General features: G+C 36.9%; 1 protein-coding gene across 3 annotated transcripts in view; it reads left to right on the forward strand.

The window, feature by feature from the left end:
* The window catches only part of VCL (vinculin), a 56,529-nt gene that overhangs the window by 11,064 nt on the left and 21,376 nt on the right, over positions 1–24,089 (forward strand). For all 3 annotated transcript variants that reach the window (XM_066324067.1, XM_066324068.1, XM_066324066.1), the window contains exons 2-6: positions 8,987–9,057; positions 15,198–15,348; positions 16,305–16,413; positions 18,832–18,954; positions 19,213–19,373. In XM_066324067.1, the coding sequence (XP_066180164.1) occupies positions 8,987–9,057; positions 15,198–15,348; positions 16,305–16,413; positions 18,832–18,954; positions 19,213–19,373 (615 nt within the window). The remainder of the gene's footprint in view (positions 1–8,986; positions 9,058–15,197; positions 15,349–16,304; positions 16,414–18,831; positions 18,955–19,212; positions 19,374–24,089) is intronic.

Here is a 24,089-nt window from a genome sequence, read left to right on the forward strand (position 1 = left end):
CAAGTGTAGCTTCCTGTTATGGGAGTTGCTTTTAGTTGGATTTGCAGCAGTACTCATTTTTTTCCCCCTAACTACATTATTGTAGCTAGTACAGAAACTTCATCTCCGATTTATTTATTTCACCAAGATTTAAAGAATTTCAAGACTTTTTTTGTTAATGTCTGTTAAGCTTGTAAGAAGATTTTAACAGTTAGAAATGGGTGGCCCTTTAATATATTTCCCATATTGTGGAGTTGATTTGTCACCCTCCCTATAATGTGACACAGTTATGGTTTACTGTTGTATGTAAAATGCATGCTGTTGTGTTTTTGTGGAGTACCTGGCACAATGGAGTTCTAAAATGCTAGCAAATTGCAGTGAAGAAGAAAGAAAGTCTGGTTTAAAGAAGTTGAACTTTTTCATCTCTCTTTGATTCAATGTCAAATTTAGATTTTTTTTTTTTTTAAGACTGCTTTATAGAGGCTTTGCTTCTCTACAGCTTCTGAACTACCAGGGTTATTCCTTTTGCATGCAAGAGTTGAACCCAGGCTTTGACCTGATTTGGCTGGAAATAGGTTTTAACAGTTGAATGCTGACTGTAAAAGTGGGTAAGAGTAAATTCTACTCCAGATGCATGGAAAATAATAATTGTTCTAAGAGAAATTAGATCTGTAGAATTAATTAAATGATAAAGATTCTCAACAGACTTACTGACAACTAGGAATTGGATTACACTGCTTTTATTGGTTATGTCATCCCTCAGTAAGACTCTAACTACACTGGTAAGGTTTGTTTCTATGCCATAATTTATAAGCTTTTACTACAAAAACCCCAAACCCTTAGTCTCTTCCAAATATATTGTTTTGCAGTATGAGTCAATAAAGAAATAGAAAATGCTATAGAAAGTAGTTTGGTTTTAAAGCTTTTTTTATGTGATAGTGATTTGTTATATGAACATATAGCAAGCTTAAGATTTAAAAATTGATTTTAATAACTGAATGAGTCTCCATCTAACTTGGAATTAATGCTGCATCAGACGCTATTTTATTTGATTTTTAATCTTCTCTATCAACTCTTTCTGCTGAGTGGCTGCTTTTTAATACTTTGCAAATTCTTTGTGGGGCCTGCATATAAACTATTCATTTTCTATATGCTGAATTCCTTGCAGAGCTGGTATAAGTGGTCATGAGCACTGAAAGCAAAATCAAGCTGAAAAATAACCATATGATAGCAAGTTTCTGACACACATTTTCAATGGTGCTGGAAATGAGTATTGGAAAACATGCTACCATATCTAGTTAAATTCTCTTTGAATTAGCTGCAAATGCATCTAGTTCCATTAAAGATTGCATTTAGCATGGGAGCAATGATTTACACCATGAACTTAATGTACACTAGAATAAGCTCTTAGTCAAGTAAAGTGAGACTTATGAAAGAAAAATTGTTCAGTATGCTACAGAAGGTGGAAAATTGCTATAAAACTCCGTGTAGCATGTATCTTGCTGGTCAAGATACATTTGCTGTGGCAGAGCTTATGCCAGAAGATTTAATGCTGTGAGTTTCTGTTGCTTTAGTCATACATTAATGAGCATGTGAAGATATTTTCAGTATAGTAAAAACATAGTGAAAAATATTACTTTATCAATAAAGGAATTCTAGATAATTTTTTCTTCCTTTCTCATGCTTATATATTCTGTTTTCCTACAGGAAACCATTCTTGCCATGAACTTAGGAAAAAAAAAAATCTGTTCTCTGAAACCACTGATACTACACAACTGGAACTCAAGGATCCTAAAATTCAGGGCCTGGTAGCCATCCTGCATTGTCAGTTGTAGCATATTGAGATGCCTTATTTAGGTAGCAATACCTGTCAAATGAGCAGTGTTTTCAAAAAATAAGATGGTTATAAAAGGTAACAACAGATTTTGTAATTAACTAAATGGCAAAGGCAAATTAAGGCACTTAGGTTGGACATCTGCCTTGCAGCTGATATAGTCAGTTACTACATCAGTAAATTTCAGATGTACAGCAGTAGAGAAACAGATTGCACTATTGTTTTACGTTTGAAAGTTACTCAAGAAGTAATAGACACATTTTGTCTTTGCTTTTTTTTCAGCTTCTGGAGTATCTGTGCCAACGTTTGCATAAGTGGAAAACTAATTTAAGTTGTGATCTGTGTAACAATAAGAAGGTAGTTTATCCTTCTGCTCAAGGAAAAAGCAGGCTTGGTAGACTCAGGTTTTATCTGTGTGGAGCTGTAACTTGGTTGGTTTAGAGATGCTGCAGTACATTATTTATTTGTATCAGATTCTCGTAGGCAGCCCTGCTGTATCTGGAGCCAAATCTGCCTTCCATTTGATATAATCTGTGCACTTCTGTGGTGACACTTCTTACTATTACTCTCTTGCCAGCAAGGCCAAAAAGCCTCAAGATTAGTAAACTTTCTGCATGTTGCTACTTGTTTTAATAGTTGGAATGGTGGGAGGACAAGATAGATCTCAGTTATAGGGGTAGGACTGAGATCCTCATTCACCAAAGTCCTACATACAAATATTAGCTTATTGTTAGAGATGGTGTAAATGTACCACCAAAATCATGGTGTTTGTCTCTTGTTTTTCAGACAAGTTTTCAGAATAATGAGAAAACTTAGCTTGAAAATCATATTATCTTTTAGTACAGTACTAATATGTGTATGCACCTGCAGCAGGATTTATGTTAAGAGGTGCTCTGAAACTTTTGTCCATAGGTCTGAGTACATGGAAGTGAACTGGAAGAGCCTTGGGGGTCTGCATGCTGTTTGGTATGTGGTGTTGCCTTTAGATTTTCTTGTAAATGTAGCTATTTGCAGCTCTCAATCTCATTTGGAGACTACAGTTACTGTATCTTATTTTTCGTGGTGAGTTTTGTAAATGCCCAGGGGTCAGAGATGACTTACTTGAATTATGTTATTTGACTGAATTAGAGTTATAATGTCATAATGTAATTTTAACTTCAAGTACTGGTTTGGAAAAAGACACTCTTCTTTTGATAAAAGAACTAATTTCCAAATTATAATAGTTCTGTCAAAAATACCACAAAATCAGTATGTGTTTACTCAACTTCTGTTAAGTTAATCCTGTGATTAGCCAAACCATCCAGGCTCTCAGGCTCAACTGGTAACAGAGTTAGTAGGTACCAGCAGCATGAAGATTTGGTATCCAAAAGATGTTGCTTTCCATTTTCCATATGGTTCTTGTTTCACAGTTCTGTGTTTTATGTGGACAGCAGGATTTCCTTAGCCTTAAGCCAGTTAAATTTTTCTTAATCATCAGTGCAGACAGGTAGGTCAGTTCGCTGCTGTTGGGGACCAGATGGCTGACGTGCTGTAATTTGCTTGCCAGATGACTTTGGAATTGTACCCTGCTATGGCTGGAATGCAGTCTCCAGGGCAATCATGAGACAAGCAGGAGTCAGGACACAGCTTCCATGCTGGCTGAAGGGACAAGTGGACGGGCTCTGATTCAACAGTTTGTTTAGTGTCATGCCTGGCTTCAAGCGAGAGTCGTGACTGGTTCACTGGTGGGATATGTGCACTGTTCATCTGGTGTAGACTAAACGCAGGAGGAGAGTTTAGCTGCGTGTTTCTTTGGACATTTTTTCATCTCTAATTGCATTGGTCTGTTCTGCCAGAGGGGAGTAGAAAACTCTAAAGCTTCTTAAACCAGTGGTAAACTCACTAATTGCAAGTGACATATCAATCCTATTTATAATTCAAAGCAAGATTATTAGAATGATAAAGAAATTGGAAATTTACTTTGTTAAAGGCTTCTGAGATCGTTTGAGGGGAAAAACAAAAGTTTGTGTTTTAAAAAAAAGTTGTCGCTTAAGTCTCACTTTTTCAGTTGTATTAAATGAGAAGAATGAGATTGTGAGGACTGACCTGTAAACCTGTTTGCTTTGATTTTTCTAAAAACACTTCAGTGTTGCTTTACTTTTCTGTTCAGATTGCAAAAGTCCTGTCTTTACTGGAAACTAGTTGTGTATGATAATTTTTGAGTGACTTTTAAATTTAGATGAGAGAAAGTAGTTTCGTGATGTACCCCAAAGCTGTTTGACTTGTGTCTGACAAAGTTTGATGCTAGGCTGCTGTGCCAGGATGTATACAATCTGTTTTGACAGATTTACCACATGGATTATGGCAGCTAAGGGTGAGGGCATGAGAAACATTCACTCCAACACCTGTATTTCTAAACGAGCTGAGCAAAATAGACTGTAATACCAACAACTGGATGGTCTTTACAGTGAAAGTAAAGACAGTGTGGGTTGCAATCAAAATACTGTGACTGACAAGAACAAGGGTAAACAATCAAGTCCTGTTTTGCTTCTCTTTCCTGCCAGAGCTTCTGCCAAAGAATTTTCTATGTAATTGGGCTCTGATACTGGGTTCATAAAAGGGAAAATGAAAAATTGTAAAGTACTTACTGAGCCCTTACCCCTTCCTAAGCTACTGAGACAAGCTGGTCTCTGAATCAGTGTGGGATAAAGGGCCTCCTTTCTGGGCCCTTTGTGGACAAGCCTTGTACAAGGTGTCAAATCTGAAAGGTATAGGATTCACAACTGGATATCATGAATTTCAGTCATCATTTTCCTTATGCTGTCATTTGTGAGTAAGACCCCCTCAGTGTGGAACCTGAATTAAAAAGTCTTTCATGAAAATTTAATTCTTTCTGCCCACATTGTATTTTTTTCAGTCGAGACTGAAATATGTACCATCTATGCCAGCAAGGAGTTAGCATAAATTTGTGTAACTTTGGCTTGCTTCTCTCTCAACTTGATTCTTTGTTCCTAGTCATTTGATCTAGGTCAAATTTACTTTGTCAAAATGCAGGATGTGTGGAAAGTACTGGTATTTCCATTTTGAGATGGATTCTAGATGGTGGCCATGCAATGTAGATACTGTTGTCATTGTAGAATTAAAGCAAATACTTGATTTTATTTTTTCAGGACAGACAGCTAAAGAAATTGGCAAAGAAATTGCAGGGGACTTAATAAGACCAAAGTGGTGAAGAATAAATTTTTGATTTGAGATTAATTTGATAAATTTCATTATTGTCACAATCCTTCCCGAAAGCTTGCAAGACATGGAAGAACGCATAAACCAGGGAGTGGACTTTTGAGTTGTTTTCTGGTAAAATTGCTTTTATTGCATATGGACCTAGATCACTTTGTGTGGCACTAGGGTTTGTCAAGCAAAACTGATGCTGTAGCTTATTTCTTAGGGGAGACGTGGGGGTAACAGCCAGGGCTGTTCTGTGTTCACTGGATGATGATGAGGGAATATTTTTAGGCTCCTCGCTAAAATGACAGATGTTTTAAATTAAGCTTCTGGAACATTGCAAGAATTAATTCTTCTAAGGTCATATTTCCTTTTAGCAGGGGAAATCATATAAGCCGTGAGGAAAATGTCACTTCCAGCATTTGGCAAATTATCAAACTGGTATTGTCAACAGAGGCATTCAGAAGAATCTTTCTTTAAAAAAATAAATAAAATAAAAGGACCCTTCAACAATAAACTTGGACTCCCATCTTAATTATTTGTGTGTTTTATTTGATATGATACTTGAAGTTTTTACGTTCAAACTGCAGAAGTAAAAATGGCTAGAGATTACTGAGTGCTTGTCTGTTTAAACAAACTCTTATAGAATTACAGAAGATGAATTTTTTTTCTCCTTCTCACTGAACAGCTGTTTTTTGCTATATCTAGCAGGCCAAGAAGGTGAGCAAGGGACCTTGTCTTGCTTTTCCTGCAATAGAAGCAGACATGACAAAAAACTGCAAAACTGCTTATAAGAAACAAACTTGGCCTGATGAAAACCTTTTCTTCTTTCTTTTCCATTAAGAAAATTCTCCACATGAGAAAGCTCAAAGCGTCCTGGTTTTCTACTAATCAGTGGCCAAAAGGACTTGCAGGAGACTTACAAACAAGGTTAAAAGCTAAAAGCAGTAGAAAGTCTCAATCTCTTCCTCCTGCTTATAGCTATATTCCTAGAATTTTTTTCAGTGGTTGTATATGCCCTCTGACTTTTGTGTGTCCCATTTCCTTTGAATTTCTTGACTTGTCTGCCTCTTGTTTCCTGCTGTTTTGAGCAGGGAGCAAGAAGGAAAGTGGCTCACTCTTTATTCAACTGATTTGTCTCTAATACCAAACTCTGGAGATTAAAATGGACGGGTAGAAGTTGTAACTAGGAAACTCTCTTGGTAAAGGTTTGCTTGAGAGCTCCCCTTACTCTGTAATGTGCAGTGTTGAAATTATGGTTATTTTGGTGTGTTAGTCAGGGCAATTTCTTTGAAACAATGAGTAAGTGCCACTCCAATATTGTGTAATAGCAGAAGCTTCTGTATCACTCTGTCACTTCCCAGTAAGTTAAGGAAGGGTCATCTCGGGAGGTAAGAATATCTAAAACCCAGGTAGGAATCCTGTCATTTTTTCTATATGTACTGTTGGCTAGAAATAAAATGTGTTTCTCAGATGATACAAGCTACCTCTCTGAAATAAGGAATATGTAGATACATCTTCACGGAAAAAAAAAAAATCCCCTTTTCTTGGTATTGGATTGTGGAGAGGGTAGTTACTAATTTGTGTTATACTGTAGTGGGTCCAAAACTTGCTTAGGCCACGTAAAGTTCAATCTGAAGAAACAGGATCTTGTGAAAACTAAGTAGGAAACAAAGCAACAAAAACCCCTAACCACAAAGCTAGAAGGGAAAACCAACTCAACTTTTTTGAGGGTATACATTTTTACTACTGAATGTGTCTTCACGTTTTGAGACTTTTCCTGTTAAACGTGATGTGGAGTACATTTGGTTTTTATGTGTTGTTTCTATACCTTGGCCATAACTGCAAAGAGCAACAACAGGAAAGGTTAAATAACAGCTATGCAAACAAGGTTTTATATTTAAACATTCAGAAGTATGTTCTGTGTTGGTGCTCAAAAAAGGGTTGAAAGTCCTTTTTACTAGAAAGGTAGTGGACCTTTTAAATTGAGACATCACAGAAGCCGCTTGAAATCTTATGTCACTTCTGTGCAGTATACACTGCTGAGGATATGGATGGACTTGAAAGAGACATGTCATTGGAGTTTAGGACAGTTTTTTGAGGTTAAAAATCTCCACAGAAAACCCCGATACAATAGGAGTTGACTCATCCTGTATGTTACTTCCATTTGAAGACTAAAGATATCTATATCTTTATATAGCTATAGCTACTTTTTTAGCTATAGCAAAAAAGTCCCTGTATATATGTGCATCTATAGGCATATAAAGTAAACATGTATCTGCCTAGAAGTAGTGGATAATATTCTTTGACTACTGAACCGATATCTGTCCTTTTATAGAAGAGTTATCCTTTCTAGATTGAGTGATGAAATGCTTTTTGTATGGTCTAAAACACCTGGCCAGTATAAAATAACAGTTGTTAAAGTGACCTTCAGCTTGAAGTGTAAGCTTTACTTGTTTGCATTCTTTAAAGTTATACTTTTTTCAATATATGGAACTATATGCAGATTGGTACAGCTGCAGAAAAATAAATCTTGAAGGCATGATTCTTGCAAAAGAAGTATTGCTCTTCATTTTTACCTGGTGCGAATCTTTTGTCTAATTGTGTAATCCCGAGTTGTTACTGCGAATTACTCAATTTTCTGTGCTATCTTGATCATGCACATAGCCATATAAACTTGTGAGAAATATAAAGAATGTGTTTCCTGAGTGCAATGGAAATAATTAGAACAAAGCAGGCATACTCTCTGCTGGGTCATGAGATACATTTAGAATCATGCTCCTGAGGCACTGCTGTGAAGTTCAGGAGTCAAAGCAACACTGCATTGCTATGCACTAGGACAGTGCATGACTGTTGGGGAACCTTCTGTGAACACAAGGGTCAGAAACCTACCATAAAATTGAAGATCTTTAACTTTTTTTGCTCTTTTGTTACTTTTAAGTTTCATTACGGTGTGACTAATTCTGAGTGTAGTGCTAATTAAAAAAAAAAAAATAGGCTAGGCTGAATCTGTTTGAAGCAAATAAAATACTCAGGCCAGTGTACTTCTGTGAAGTTCCTCTGAAAAGGAGCCGACCGGGGAGAGACAGTTTTTGGCAAGCAGCAAACTGTTGCAAGGAAACAGCAATTCTGGAAGGCTGTATGGCATTAGAATTGGCAAGTGCTGTGCATACTGACACACTGCATCTTCTGTCCAAACCCAGCGAATCTTTAAGCACCAGCTGATCAGGGATTTTCAGGGCTATCTTGTCTAGCTTGAGCAGGTCTGGCAGCTCTTAACACAAAGTGGTGTCTGGTATAAAGACCTTCTGCTTTGTGATGCTGTTCTGAATAGCTTATTCAGCTGGAAAATACAGCGAACAAAGGAGCTGGAAATATTTTGTCAAGTTGGTGATCTCACAGTTCAGAGAGTCAGCTACCAATTATAAAGACTTCTATTGTATAACACAAGAGCTAGTGTATAGAAAACTCCAGATCTTACTCTCTTTATTGGCTTCTGCATAATTGTTTTTTGCCTAAAGGGTGGTGTGGATGTGGGGTGTATTCTCAGTAATTAACTACACTTTTCTAATAGACTAAGTTGCTACCAAAAGGGGGTAATTCTTTTTAGCTTTGAATTTGATTTCTGACTGGTGGAGGTTAGGACAGAGGGAAACCTTCAGAGATTAAGTTTTTACAACTAAGTGCAGGAAAAAACCCAGTATTGTTTCTATAGACAGTAGGAAGAGGGAGAAGTGTGTGGTATGTCCCCATGTAATTTAGTAGAAATGTTGATAGGAAACAACTTATGGTTTCTAAAGCGTAAAGTTAACCACAGTATATAGTGGTCTCAAAAGCAGACACAGCAACAAGAACCTGGTGAAAGGAGCTGTCATTAGTACAAAGCATTTTTGTTGTTATTTCAGTATTTGCATTTATCTGGCCTTGACATTGAAATTTTGATTCTAAAATGTGTCTTTTTTTCTCCTGCAGGTTGGAAAAGAGACTGTGCAGACAACAGAAGACCAGATCTTGAAAAGGGATATGCCACCAGCATTTATCAAGTAAACTAATTTTTTTATGCATCTTGTATTACACGCACAGGAAACCTGCTCCAATGTAGGAACAACTTCTTTGGCAGCAGGGATTTGTCTTGTTACATTCTGTATATATGAGTGTATATATATATGGTTCTTTTTCCTTCAGAAATTAATTGGGGTAATAATGGTACTTAGCTATGTGCTGCTGTAGGTTTGCCTAAAGTGTCAGACACAATGTGGTGTCTCAATCTTTTTCTATTTATTCGGCTGATGGGAAAATGTGTCAGTGTAGGCAGCTGATAGCATAACTGCCTGGAAATCGAAGGCATTGGAAGTGCAGTGACTTACTGCAGTCAGTGTAGTAGACAGTTCTCTTACAGCAGACATTCTTAATTCTGTGTCTCGGTGTAAAGGACAACTGACTTTCTCCTTCTGTTGCCTTAAGCCTTAAAAATGATACATCACACCTTGTTGTAGAATTCCCAAGCTGCTTATTGCCACCTGACAGACTTCTAGTGAAGTAACTTTCCTCTACAATCTACTACCTATAGGAACCTCTTTGTTAGCGTTGTCCAGTTTATACAAAATTACCGAGTATTTTACTGTTATTTCCAAGCACCAAACAGGCAGATAGTCAAAACAAGAAAGCATTGGGATAACTGGGAAAATAATAAAAGGGGGAAGGGAGGTGATGTCTAAGGAGAAAATTTATGATAGGCGGTGAATAAGGATTTAGTTTATTGCATTGTAGGTTGACAAAATGAATAACTAAAATAGGGCTTAGGATCAGGTGGTATTAGCATATGAGTTCAAGAATAAATTAGCCGAATTGTTAGTGAAATAGTCTGTCACTTGAGACCACCAGTATGTCAATCAAACTGATGCTACAGCCTGAAAAACTTTCTAGGGAAATCTAGGGAACAGGAGATATGTAGGTCTGATGTACTTTTGAAATAAATTATTAGAAATTTTTTGTTAGGGAATAGAGATACCTCACCTATATATAGTGTGCTTTGGGTGAATTGACAGTGTTTCTGTGGAGGGAAATTCTGCCTTATAAATCTATTGGTATTCTTAGAAATATCACAAACAGGGAAAAGGGTAGTCCAGGTAATACAGTATATACACTGATTTCTAAACTTGGCAGGGTCTAGAGGCTTTTAAGAAGGTGAAGGAACTGCAGGGTAATTAGAAAAGTTTTTGTGTGAAAGAGAGAAAATTGAAAGTGGAAGAAAAGATTCTATGGTTAACCCTGCCAATGGATGGAGGAAATCAGTAAGGACTGTGGAATTCTTGGTTGGGATTGTGCTTTTCACCATCTTAAAAAATGTTCTGGAGACCAGGCTGACTTGTGAGGCAAAAGTGCTTAGTGATGACCCCAAGTCTTACACAGGGCAGAGAGGTTAATGGATGATTCTGGGAAATTACAGTGCCTTATTAATTGAAGTGACTTGATGTTAAGTGTGGATTAAATTACTTCTAAATATCTGAAATTATGCACGCTTGGGAGAGCAGCGGGTCTAATGGCAGATAGGATAATTGAACTGACCATTACCAACAGTGAGCAAGGTCTTGGAGCTGTTGATGAGAGCATCCTTACCTGTTCATAATGGTCAAAAAGTAAATAAAACATTAGATAATCATCAAAGAATGAGAAATCAAAATGTCACAATATGAGGGTTTTTTCCCACAGCTTGAACATGGCATGTACTGTAGTCACACAGTTTTTGAAAGGTTGTAGTAGGACTGGAAAAAGCTTATAGGAGGGCTTGGAGAACAAAGGCATAGAATTACTTCTGTATAGGGCAAAGCTGAGTAGACTGGAACTCTTCAGCCTGAAAAAAGTGACAGAGGGGATTGAGGCCCTGACAATGTCTTAGGAAGTATGAGTTGCATGGAGAAGGTGAAAACTTGTGTTTTTCCTGTGCAGACCTTGATGGGGGAATTGTTTTAAGCTAGCAGTTTGTAAGCTAGCAGTAAGGAGAGATGCTTTGTAGAGCTAGTAGTGTACTGTTAAAACTCTTTATGTGGGTTTGGAGGTTAATAGCTAAGTGCTTAGAAGGATCCATTGTGGGTCATCAAATAGACCAACTGCAGGAAGTTCCAAGAACTGCAAGTAGTTGAAGGATGGGAGAGTGCCTAGAGGAAGTATGATAAATACTTATCCTGTTCTTAACCTTCCTTAGGCTTTTCCTCGCAGCTACTATTGTAGACAGGATACTGAGCTAAATGGGCTTTTGATACAGTCCACATACAATAATTACCATGCTTTCTTCCTGGTGTGTGATCTTGTGTGCCTATAGGGGGGTTTGGTTTTTTGAGGGGACTGTTTATTTCGTTAAATGAGATCAAAGCTTTTTTCTTGCTTTATTATGAATTGTACGCAAATGTGTAATTTTGATTGTGCTCATGTTCTACGATGTGTGGAGTTTTTAGTCAATTTCCAGCTTCAAGTAAGGGATTAAGAAAAAGAGATTTTTTTAATTGCTATACTATATGCAGCCTTTGATCAAAATGTAGCATATTGTGCAAGGCTGCAATAATTAGGTTACTGTAGAAATATGACAAAAGCACTGCTGAATAGTACCACTTCATGCTGTGTGCAAGAACTTTTTCTGCAGCATTTCATGACTCCATGAGCCATGTAAATATAATGTGAAATGGGAACCAAAGCTATCTGTCAGAGTCATGGCACACACTTCACAGAGCACTTAGTATCCTAGATGGAGTAACATGAGTTAGGAGTGTTCAATGGTTTTTATGAACAATAACATATTTCTTTTGTGGGTTTTTGTTCATCTGGAGTTTATATCAAAATTAATTAGTACATGTTAACAGTTTCTTGTTAACATAGAGAGAATACTTTTGTGGAGATCTTGGTTGTGGGGACAAATGATAGTCAGAGGTGAGCTACAAAGGGAGCCTTATCTTTTACTGCTATAAGGGACAGAATTTAGATGCAAGAATTGAAACAGTTGAGGGTCTTGTTTTGTTTTCCTGAGAAGGAGAGTTTGTTTCTACAGCATTAGTTCAGGAATTAGCATTCCTTTTCAAGGGAGTTCTCTGGCAGAATTTATACTGGTGCATGGATGATGGGTAAGAAGCAGTACACATGTGCTATCACTGCATTCCCTGCTCATATTTCCTCCAGGGAAAAGGATCATCAGCCTTGGGGGATGGCGAGATTGGTTTATTGCTTTGAAAGACTTGATACCAGCATTGAGGGTTCCTAATAAATATATATTATGGTAATCTGTAAAGCTTTTCAGGAGGAGTGTGATTATGCAGCCAAATAACTTGCTGGCTGCTGAAAAGCTATCATGCATCCCTTCACTTGCTACTGACATAAACCACATTGGAACTGTTGACTTAGAGTTAAAAAATGCTGAGCCCTTTATCTTAATTGTCTTAATCACCAGGGAGTGTAAGTAATGCATATAATTTACATCAGATGTTTTGCAATGTGTTCCTATTACTTGTTAAGATTCTCTAGTAAAGAAGTGAAGAATTGCAGTCTCTAGGCAAAGAATATGGTTACACTATTTGTTTACACTGAAAAGAAAAATTTGTTTAACTTGCATGCACAAGCTCATTTAATAAATCAAGCAGTAATGCTATTCCACGTTAATATTAATTTGGTAGCCAAGCTGTAGCTGCATTGCTGATACATGTATTAACAAATTATTAATGTAAAATATTTGCTTTTTACTTTATATTTCTAGAACTGCAAGTAATTTAAACTGTAGTGGCTAAACTGGGAAATGAACTCAGGGAATAGCAGAGATCAATCCTAAAACCTGCAAACTAAAATGATAGTTTAGCATAAGCTACTTTTTTTCCCCTCATGTTTTGTAAGGAATACATTTAACAGCAATGAAGTTGATTGATTACTCTAAGTAGAGTATGGTTAGAAATATCATCACCAGTGTCTTCCCCACAAAGAATTTGGCTGGATAAAATAGCTTCATTGTAATCATGCCTCAAAAATAAATATACTTTTTTATTAAGATACGTTGTTGGTTTTTTTATGCTGCAGTATAATACAGAGATTAGAAACTTCACCATAGCAATAAACTTCTCTTCAAAACTTCTGAACATGTTTGATTCTTGTGCTAGAACAAGTGGTTCATTGCATTTTTTTAGGGGCTTTGGTTGTTGATGTTATTGTTTTGGTTGGTTGTTTTTTTTTAATGGAAGTAAATTAATACTTTCCTAATCTTTTGCTTCCTAGCATATGTGCTTTGCAGGGAATGAAATATGTCTGATTTTCAAACACCACTATACTTTTCTTGTACACGGCTTACACTCCTGAAGTATTTTAAATGCACTGGGAAGTTTATGCAAAATAGGTATTATACTATTGAAATTCATGCTTACCTTTAAATAGGTTCAACCCTAAAAACCAACCCTAAAAACTGTAAAAGAAAACTTTGAATCTTTAGAAACACTATTTTCATTAATTCTGGTGACTTCTGGTGTAATATGCGTTTATGCTAATTCTTTTCTCAACATATGAAAAAGCCAGCCTTGAGATAATTATTAGTATTAAACAGATAACCATGAAATTAAACTGTAGGAAATTAAGTATTTCTGAGCCTATAGCTCTGAGCTGCTGAATAGGTGATTTGTTTAATCCCTTTCTTGGCAGAGTTGAAAAGAATAAATTTGAGAAGCAAGCACAGAAATCTAATTTAGTGAAGTCAGTTGACTTTGATAACACAACTAAGTGCATCGCATAGTAATGAGCAGACCATTTCCACTTTCTGCCTTGAAGTCCTTCTGCATTTTCTTGCTCAGTTAGGAGTCCCTGCCATCTGATACACTGAGCAGATGTCTCCCAAAAAGAGCAGGTTATGATCGTGCAGCTGGTCCAAGTTGATCTACTCTAGGGAGCTATTAGCTGAAAACTTTACCTTCTAGACAAAAGTGTGGTTTCCTGTGATGGCTGTCTTATTTCTACTACTTAAATTTCGATGTAACCACTAAGTTCTAATACTTGTGTTAGCATAGAACATGGTGGGGGGAATGGCTTAACTGTAACTTTCCAATAGTACCTTAATAAAAATATGATAAAAGAGGGTGCCCAAGTGGCCAGTAGAAAATGGGCTATGTGACAAGCATGCAAAAGTGGTCATAAGAGGTAGCATTGCTGTAATAAAAGTATTTTATGTTTGTTGGAACCTTATGTTATTGAATGAGCATGTGGCATTCACATGCACAGAGCATTCTGTATTACACTTCAATGAAATGGGAGACAGTGGAGCAAAGTGTAGTCAGTGTAGTTGATAAGTGCAGTCATGAATAGCATAGCTAACCTGAAAAGGAAGTCTGAATTTTTTATTTTCCAAAGGGGTCACGAAGTAATTATAAGAGAATGAAAGCAAAACATTTTCCATCTTCTAATTTTTGATATTTTAAAATTGTTGTGGTAAATGGTTTGATGGAACCTAATTTCAGAGCTTATCTTATTATTTTAAGTACCTTTTGTGTTACTGTAGTTACATACTGTAATATCTTTCTAAATTTCCTTTCTGCTTTTATCTCTGGAATTGCAAGCTGCATTTGAACACTGTACCTTACCACTACACTTTGTGGTTATTTAAAATGCTCTCTCTGTGAGTGTTAACATTCTGAAGACCTGGTCTTACAGCTTCAATGAGGAGAGCACAGTGTCTTTCTTAAAACCATGTTATTTCTCCTAATGTGTAGCTGTCATTTTATATTTATTAATAGCAATTGCTATTTGAATCACAATGTCTATACTAGGCTGATAACAGTTAACAGTGAGTTTGACTGTGAACTCCTAAAAAAATTATTGTTTTGTTCCCTGCCCTTGTCATGAACAATGTAAGGTATTCTGCTGGGTTGGGAGCTCTCCTTAATGACATTGTACTGTATGCTCTGTGGGGGATACTTCAGACTTTCCCTACATGTGAAGACTGTGTGACTTCTGAAAAACTGAGTTTTATGCTTGCTGGTGACTTCTTGCTAAAAAAAAAAAATACAATAAATGCTCCTGCCTTTTAAATGATAAAGGTGTAGAATGATCAGTTTGCTTGCGGTGCTTCAAATGGTAAAGTTAAAAATAAATCCAACATTTTCTCAAGCCTGTTGTCATACAGACAGAAGGTAATCAGCAGGTGTTGTCTGCTGCCTTTCCACAGAGTGGAGAATGCCTGCACCAAACTTGTTCGGGCAGCCCAGATGCTGCAAGCAGATCCTTATTCAGTACCAGCTCGTGACTATCTCATTGATGGATCAAGAGGAATCCTTTCTGGAACATCCGACTTGCTCCTGACATTTGATGAAGCAGAGGTAGGAATCCCAGCATGACTGACATAAGTGTCATTAATTAAAATGTCCCCCTAACTAAATTAGCTAAACTAAACTATTAAATAGATTAATGAGGTTTTGACTGTTTTAGCTTGATTGAAGCATATTTTGCATTCCTTTCTGTCAGAAGGAGCTTAAGACTTGTTGCTCTGTTTTGTTAGGAACATTTTTTGCATGACATAATGTTTAGGTGTTGCCTGTGATTATTGCTCAAAAAGGCCAGATCTCTTCAGCTGTCTGATATCTTCCTGATGCTTTTCTGTATTCCCTTCACCTTACCCATTACTGATCCCTATATTTTCTGTATCCCTTTATTGAAAAGCCCTGGGCCACTTTTTAACATGTTTGTCTGGCTCATTACCTCTGGCAATTTAATTGGCCTTGGGGCATGGGAGGTAATACAAATAAACCTAACAATTGCTATGTTTTGGCTGCTGCACAAGCCAAAAACTAGCTCAGAAGTGCTGTTTGTCCATCCTCATATGTACAAAAACCCCATCGTTCCAAGGAAATGTAAATGTGTCGTGTTTAAATTTTTTTTGTTACAAATCATAGTTTTGATGCTCTTTCTGGGGATATGGAGTCTTACACATTTCTGAATAAAAAGGGTCCTGCTACAATGAAGAAATAAAACTCATGCTGTTAGGGATGTTGATGTCCTAATTCTGCAACAATTTGTTTACCTGTGGAATTGTGTTGCACTTCTTGCTGTTCTGAGTAGTCTAACATGGTATCCATGTCTCATTTAACCAGCTCCTGGGACTGTTAGCATATTCCTCTGAAATGTTTTTTAATAGAAGTATTACAGGACTTAATCTCTCTTTCTAGTGTTTAGGAAATGAATTGACTTTTGTGAAGTTAATGCTTTGTGGGATTCACCTGACAACTCCTTTTTAACTTAGCTTTACCTAAGAAATAATGGAATGTTCCTCTCTTAGGTCCGTAAAATCATCCGTGTCTGCAAAGGAATACTGGAATATCTGACTGTGGCGGAAGTAGTAGAGACAATGGAGGATCTGGTGACTTACACAAAGAATTTAGGGCCAGGTTTGAATTGCTCCAGTCTTTCATAAATATACTGAGTGTAGTCTTTTACACTACTTTGTTTTCCCTCCAGCACCTTCCTCACCCAAGTTTTGAACACTGGGGCAGTGGTAAAGCAGTTGCTTTGGAAGGTTCTATTGGAAAGAATGACTTTCTGTCTCACAGTCTCTTTTACGAATACAGAAGATGTTAGTAAATGATATGTGCACATGCATGATATGTACTGTACTTTTCCTATACTGTAAGCACGCATTAGTAAGGATAAAACAAAACAAAACAAAACAAAAAACAAAAAACAAAAAAAAAGAAAAAGCTGTGTAACTAAGCACTCACAGATATACAATCCATTAAGCTGATAAAATGTCTGCACTGGCTGAGATAGTTAGGCCCAGCAGGAATTTCTTGGAATAGTATAGGCTACATGTCATATATTAACATCTTAATGAGGTTGCAGAAATAGCTGTCTAGAAGTATAATACAAAAGCCCAGCTGTTTACAGAAATTCTATGTTTGCTCTTTGATGCTCCTTCACTACTTGTAATTTCACTGTGTTAACTCTCACTTTCAGTGGTGGCAGTGATTGGTAAGTGAGGAGCTGTCTCTATCTCTTTTTATTGCTTAGAGGAAACCTACCATTGCTTAGAGGAAACCTACCATTAATCTATGTCATCTGCTATTTCAAATGCTTTTGCTTCAGCATGAAGTAGCTGAGGTATTCAACAAAAGCATTCAGTAAAATCAAGATGTGGTGGTGGTAGTGTGGGAAGGTGTTGGAATTAAAATTACACTGAACTAAAGAATGCTTATATAAAACCAGCAGGAATCTAGTTAGGACTTTATAAATACATGTGTAATGTGGCTAGGTGATAAGTGAAATGACTAAGAGCTATCATGGCACAGACCATGTTTGTAGATGATCCTGTTTTTATTTAACATGTGTATACTTGACCTTGTTTCTAGATGTGGAAAAACTTTGAAGTTCCTTATGGAGTCACAGTGTTCTCTAAACTTTTATTTCCCATCAGAAATTACCTTCAATGAAATAGTTTTTGCCTCATTTTGAAGAGGAAAAGATAAAACAAAAGGGCAATCTTCTCTTTCCCTGAAACTTTTTCTTCAGCTTGGTATATACACTTTTAGTTTCTCTCTGGTTATTGTCTTGCATATCTTAAAAATGGAAGTTTTCCCTAACTTCAGTTTGCTCTGTTGGGCTCACTTACAAGCACTTGGGTCTTTTCACTGAACCTCACAGACATAATTTGCTGTTACATATGTATGACAGAGGTCTTGGGTAAGTGTCTTGGTTTCTTAGAGTGAGATGTAGGCTTGTTACCTTTGTTGCAAATCATCTTTTCTAAACTCATGGTATTCTTAATAAGTAGTGGGCCTTGTGCTTCTGGAATGCTGTGGAAGCTCTGTCTTTGTCTGAACTGGCTGCTGCTCAACATCTGCAGCCCATGCCCACAGAACTTAACGCCTGTAGTCCTTGTTCCTTGCAGTTACATGAATGGACACCTGAACTTAACTTAGTTCATGTGAGTACTAAATAAATAATAGGAGTATGAGCAGGAACTCTTAAAGTCAAGGAAGTGCTTATAGGTTTTGTGCTGGAAGTCGAGAGTGGGACATGATTACCTATTAAGGCTTTTGTCATTTAAAAGGAAATGTTCTGCACAGCTTGCCTCTCTGTGCTGTCATTGTGAGGATCCTACTACTTTTCAGTCATGTCATGAAAGCAGTGTTAAGATGCTAACCAACAGAAAGGTAATTCAGCCAAAGAATGTACAGCTTCCTTCCCTGGAGGAGAAAGAGTAGGACCAAAACAGCACTGATTTAAATAATCTTAAGTTTTTATGAAGCTGTGTCTGAAGTTTCCATGTGCATGCACTGTGTGGTAAACCTCACAAGTCTTAGCTATTGAAAATAGATCTGCTCCAGAATAGATTTAATTATTTCCAGGCTTCTAGGGTACTAAAATATTTCTAGCAAATATGAAGTATAAAAAAATACAGTGCTTGACCTCTGGCAGAACCTCCAAGCAAACAAATAAAATCCTGGCATTTCTTTTTCTGTCCTTCACTTAAGGGACCGTGATCCATGCTTAACAGAAAACATGACACCATCCCCCCACTTTTCAAATCAGCTTACAGTGTTCATTAAGTGACTTCATGTCCTGAAACAATAATTTCAAGTATTTTCCTATTTTATTGATAGGATTTGAAATCAAGAATTTTGAGTTGTCCTTTCTACTTTTCATAATGGCTAGGTTTTGAATTGGTGACTGAAGTATGTGGAATGTGTTTAAAGTAACAGCTGCTAATACAAAAGTTGCAAACTTCAGTATAGTTTTCATCAATTGTTATGCATTACTCTTGTTTAGAAATCTCAAGTGATTCAATGTTCAATTACTTTAATCTTTAGGAATGACAAAGATGGCCAAAATGATTGACGAGAGACAACAGGAGTTAACTCATCAGGAACATAGGGTTATGCTGGTAAACTCCATGAATACAGTGAAGGAGCTATTGCCAGTACTTATTTCAGGTATTTTTTGCTTTGTTTTTTAATACCATTCTAGATTATTGTTTTGAACTGGAGTTCCAGTGTCTTATATTTATTAAAAATAACCTTAACATCTGTAATTAATTGCAAGTAACTGCGCTTCTTGTATTAAAACTACAGTCTTTTTGAGATAAAATGGTCCATGCTAAAGAAAATGCTCCATATAAATACAGTAGAAGGTCAGCTTGATCACTGATTGGTCTTGAATATACCTTTTTCTAATCTCTGGTATTTTCACAGCTATGAAGATTTTTGTTACCACAAAAAATTCTAAAAGCCAGGGAATAGAAGAGGCCTTGAAAAATCGCAATTTCACAGTAGAGAAAATGAGTGCTGAGATAAATGAAATAATTCGTGTATTGCAACTCACTTCCTGGGATGAAGACGCCTGGGCAAGCAAGGTATTTGTATGTAGAAGTCTAGTTTTTGTCTACTGTCTTTTAAACTTGTGCCTTTGAGACCACTGAAATGTATTTGTGCATCAGTTTTGTAACACTGTGTAATAACATCATATAATCTTTTCAAGGTGAAGTATCTTCAGAGATAAATATATTCGTGTATCTTTCAAAATGAGCTTTCTCTCAATAAGCAAAGTTAAACTAGTGTGGCATTTGAAGGTGGTTCAGTGGTTTACTGCAGCTCAGTGGTCAAACAGAAGACAGATTTATTCATGCTTTAGTTTCAGCATCATTAGGAAGTCCTGGAATACAGTGTATTCCACACAGAGAAGGATATTTTTCCTGTGTGCAACTACCCTACATAGTAATTTTTGACCTAGGAAAGTTAGGTATAGAAGTTATTGTTCTGTATATTCAACTGGTCTCATAGCTAGGCATTCATAAGTGAGTCTGAGATTTTCCTTCTATATCCTGCTAGAAAAGATAAGCTACTGTCATATTCCTTGTGCAAAAGTCTTGGAATTGAGAAATTTTAGTTAATTTTGGAGAATTCCTCTTTGAACACCTGCACCTTCTCTCCCTGCCCCATTTTTATTCTGGACATGAGAGTAAATTTCAGGTTTTCATCTTGCCTGAAAGAAATCTGTTAGATTGAAGAGGCTTTCTGGGTAAGTCTGATGCCTGTGAAGCTGACTTTTGGACAGGATTGGTTCCTCACTGAACTCAGTGTTCAGCTGTGTGAGTGACTGCAACCACTTACCTGGAGCTAAGTACTGCTCTGAAGTGATACTGATACTACTGAAGTGTCTAGAGGACTGTAAAGCAGGTCTGACAGACAGACAGAATCATAAGTGTTGTGGGCTGACAAATAAATGCAGCTGCATAACTGAAATTCCTGCCAAGTTCTTTTTGAGTACTTGCAAGTAAATAGCTGGAGGTTTTTTTTTTAAGGGTTAATGCTATGAGCAACAAATCAGCATAAATGTCATAAAAAACTTACCAAGACCTGAAGCCAGACTGGCTAGTGAACAAAGCCTAGCAGGAAATCTAACATTGATGTAACCGAGACATAAAATCACTTTGGCCTATGTTGTTTGGCACTTGACCCTTAGTTTGCCTCTTGAGTTATTTTGTCACTATCACTTCCTTATTATGACTACTGTATGCATCTCTGTTTTTGTTGTCCTGTTTCTTACCCTTTTCTCACCTTTAGAAGGTAAGCTCTCTTCCACACCCTCCACCTCTACCTTATACTAAACCCAAAAAAGCATGTCTGTGGGATTTTGTGCTGTGTGCAGACTGTGTGCTGTGCAACTTCTCTGTGTGCCAGCTGTGACACTGGCATCTATACTTATGGATATACACAGAGTTTTAAAAAGATCATAAGAGCTCTATCCAGCTGTGGCTGTCCCTGAGAATGGGAATTGCAAGCTGATCTGCATTAAGACTCTTTCTGAATCTGGTTAAATTTAGGGCAAGATTTTACAGCACATTCTTTCTGAATGCTTTTATGTTCATTTATGAGTCTCTGCAGTGACAAATAAAGAGTCCAGTCATGCAGGAATGAGCTTTCTGCATGGCCAGAAAGCTTTGTTAAGTCAGGAATTTTGTCTATTCCATAGTGTTTTACCCATAGCCTTCCTTCAGTTTAGATGGTTCATATTCTTTAGGTCCAGGCTTCAAACTGCAGTCTTGTATGGGTACTTTTTCAATTCAGTTTTATTTTTGGATTTAAGCTTTCCTCTATGTTATGAAATATGAATACAGTTTTATTTGACACAACAGATTGGGAAATTTTTGTGGTAAAGGAAAATGTCTATTGCAAAGAGTTGGCAATTTAGGCTTAGGAAATTCTTATTCATATTGCTGGTGAGGCAGATTAATAAAGGATTTAATTAAGAAAACAGTTGGTATATTAGCAGTATTTCCTAATGGAAAATATAGGTAATTATGCTTAATGCATAAATATGTTGTGTGGATTAGTATAATCAAAGTATCATTCTGTTCTGAACTGAGAACTTATAAATTTTATTTTGTTTTTGAATAAAGATATACTGATGATTTGGAATGGTAGCACTGGGCGTTAATCAAACAGTGATGACAAAGTATTTGAATTGAAAAATGCAGTGGGATGAAGAAGCAGAAACTAGTTTGCTAATAGCAAACCTATTACACACCTATTGCTGTATTTGCACACATATCTAACAATTGACTTATTATTCAGTTGTAGTTGAGGTCACTGTTGCATGCATTTTATGCCTGGTAGTCAAAGGAAAGATTTTCTCCATGCTTCTCTGGAATAAAGTTAGGTGTTTGGGGATGCCCAGCCTTGAATTTTTATCTGTGTAGTACATGCTGTTGCTGATTTTACTTTATTTTACTTTTATTATTCTATCTTGAGTTGTTTATACCCTGAATTATCACAATCTGTCTAGAGATAGTGGTGAGTGAGCAAGGTATGGAGCCAAAGTTGTAGGTTTTGTAGGAGTTGTAGCTGTTGGTGTAAACTATTTTGTTGGTCTTTCTGGATTCTCCACATTACTATTACTGGATTGCAATAATCTCTGCTTACACTGGATTTTAAAAATGGTATGGTGCTTTAGAATTGAAACGCTATTCTTGGAGAAAATCTTGGGGGGAAGAGTTGTATTAATGTTTTCATTCATAGCTTTGAACTTTTTTCCTTGAATTTTTAGTTTTACAGAAGAATTTAATTTTCTCTTGTATATTATTAGTGTTTATTTTAAAATGAATTTGAAGTAATACTCAGTTCAAACATCTTTCATTTCCACGGAATTGGAGGGAGTTAACAGCTGTAAGAAGCTGAGAAATATCCAATATCTTGCAGGATTGAACCCTGAATGGTGACTAAGCTATCTATCTTGCCAGAGCTCTGGCTTTGCCTATTTCCCCCAACATTGCCTTCTTTGGTCATGAAATGCAGATATCCTTAGACTAGACCACTTTATTGAGTCAGAGGGTGTTTTACATCCAGCAAGGAATTGTGTAGGATTTATTTTGTTCTTATGCATAGCAAAGCCAATACTACCTGCTCCCTGAATGAGCTCAGAATTCTTGGTAGTGGCAGAAATGGTGCATAGAAGTGTCTTAAATAATATTTGCTTTAGAAATTGCTTTGGAAGAAATCCAGCTTGCTCTTTTTCCTTCAGACAGCGTTGCCCTAGTTGTTTAACTTGATTAACTGAAATTGTTTATCTCTTCTGAAAATGTACTAGTACTGATTTTGTTAATAGAATTCCCCCAACAGGGGAACAGTTGGCAGGAAGAGGAGGGAAAGAATCAATTTTTACTGATAAAACGGCATAATTTTTTTTTTTTGCAGAAGAGCAGTAGGATTTAAAAAAAAAATTCATGCTTGCAACTAATAGTCTGTTGGCAAATCCCAAAGAACCGAATTTTAAACATATTTAGCTGTTAGGGGAGGAATAAGGTATTTAAGCTACAGAAATCAGGACTGTCAAGACATTTTCAGGCAGTGAGACCTTGAGCAAGTTGCTGTGTTTTTTTAGATTGAACGTTTCTGCTTTTGTCTTCCTTCTTTCTTAATAGCCTGAATTGGTTGGAAAGTCCAGACCTTTCAGTATGGCTACACTTTTGTTGCTTGCCAAGTGTCTGGCACCAGACACAGCTCTGGCAGACACAAAAGTGCTGTACCAGGAAACCTAGTTAAGGATGCATTCTGCTTTTCTATTGCATTACTCAGCTCACTGCAATGAGAACTCCCTATCAGGCTGTAGCTGGAGGGGATTCCTTGGCCTGTGTAGATAGGAAATCGGTGCTTTGAGAGCAGTTGTCTTGAAACACTTGAACTGCTATGCGGAGATTTCATCAGATTTTTTTAAATAGGAAAAGAGGACAGTATTTTGCCAACATGAGTGCAGAGGAGCACAGGATAGATAGCAAGACTCACCCTGCAGAGTGATCCAGTTATGTAACTTCATATGACAGGGCAGATGGGTCCTGTTGCTGCTGGGGCAGTGCTGACAATTACAAAATCATGAGTGTAAAAGCTGGAACACTCATGTTTTTTTCCTCAGATATTAGACTTGAGATTCAGAGGCTTCGATGTAATTCTGCTGAAACTGCAACTCTGCAGGCAGCTGAGACAACACAAAAGCCTGTGAGAGTAAAAAGGGAGGGACAGTTTTCCCAACACTCCTTTTCTCCTCCCACTCCTATCATCTCATTGACACAATAAGAAACATCTGCTGCCTTTAAAAACATTCACTTAGTTCCGTGTTTCAAATTATTTCTGGCTAGACAGGCCTGACACAGACCATTCATTTCAAATTAAAGTGGTTTCAGCCTGATATAAACAAGAGAAAACGGTAACACCTACCTTCATAGCTAGTAAGATTTATATATACTGATGCCTATATATTTGAATATTCAATGAATATTTGCTTATCTCTTATCACACATTGAATGCACAATTCTTGAGCAATAGAGAAGATGACATTTAAAATAATGTGCCCATATCACACTCCTAGCTGCATGTCCTACCTTTTGGAAATTTTTTCAAATAGATCCCAACTAAGTCTGGAGACCTAGTTTTTAGATTTGAGACCCAGGCATCCAGGTGAAAATAATTCTGCTTTTGGTGCTCTGTCTCTGGTTGTGTTTTGAGAGCCTTTAAAAATATTCAGCTGCATCAAATGACATTTTAGAAAGTTGATTGCTGAATTATATGTCAGCACC

Source organism: Sylvia atricapilla, chromosome 8 (assembly GCF_009819655.1).
Source record: "Sylvia atricapilla isolate bSylAtr1 chromosome 8, bSylAtr1.pri, whole genome shotgun sequence".
NCBI classification, from domain to species: Eukaryota; Metazoa; Chordata; class Aves; order Passeriformes; family Sylviidae; genus Sylvia; species Sylvia atricapilla.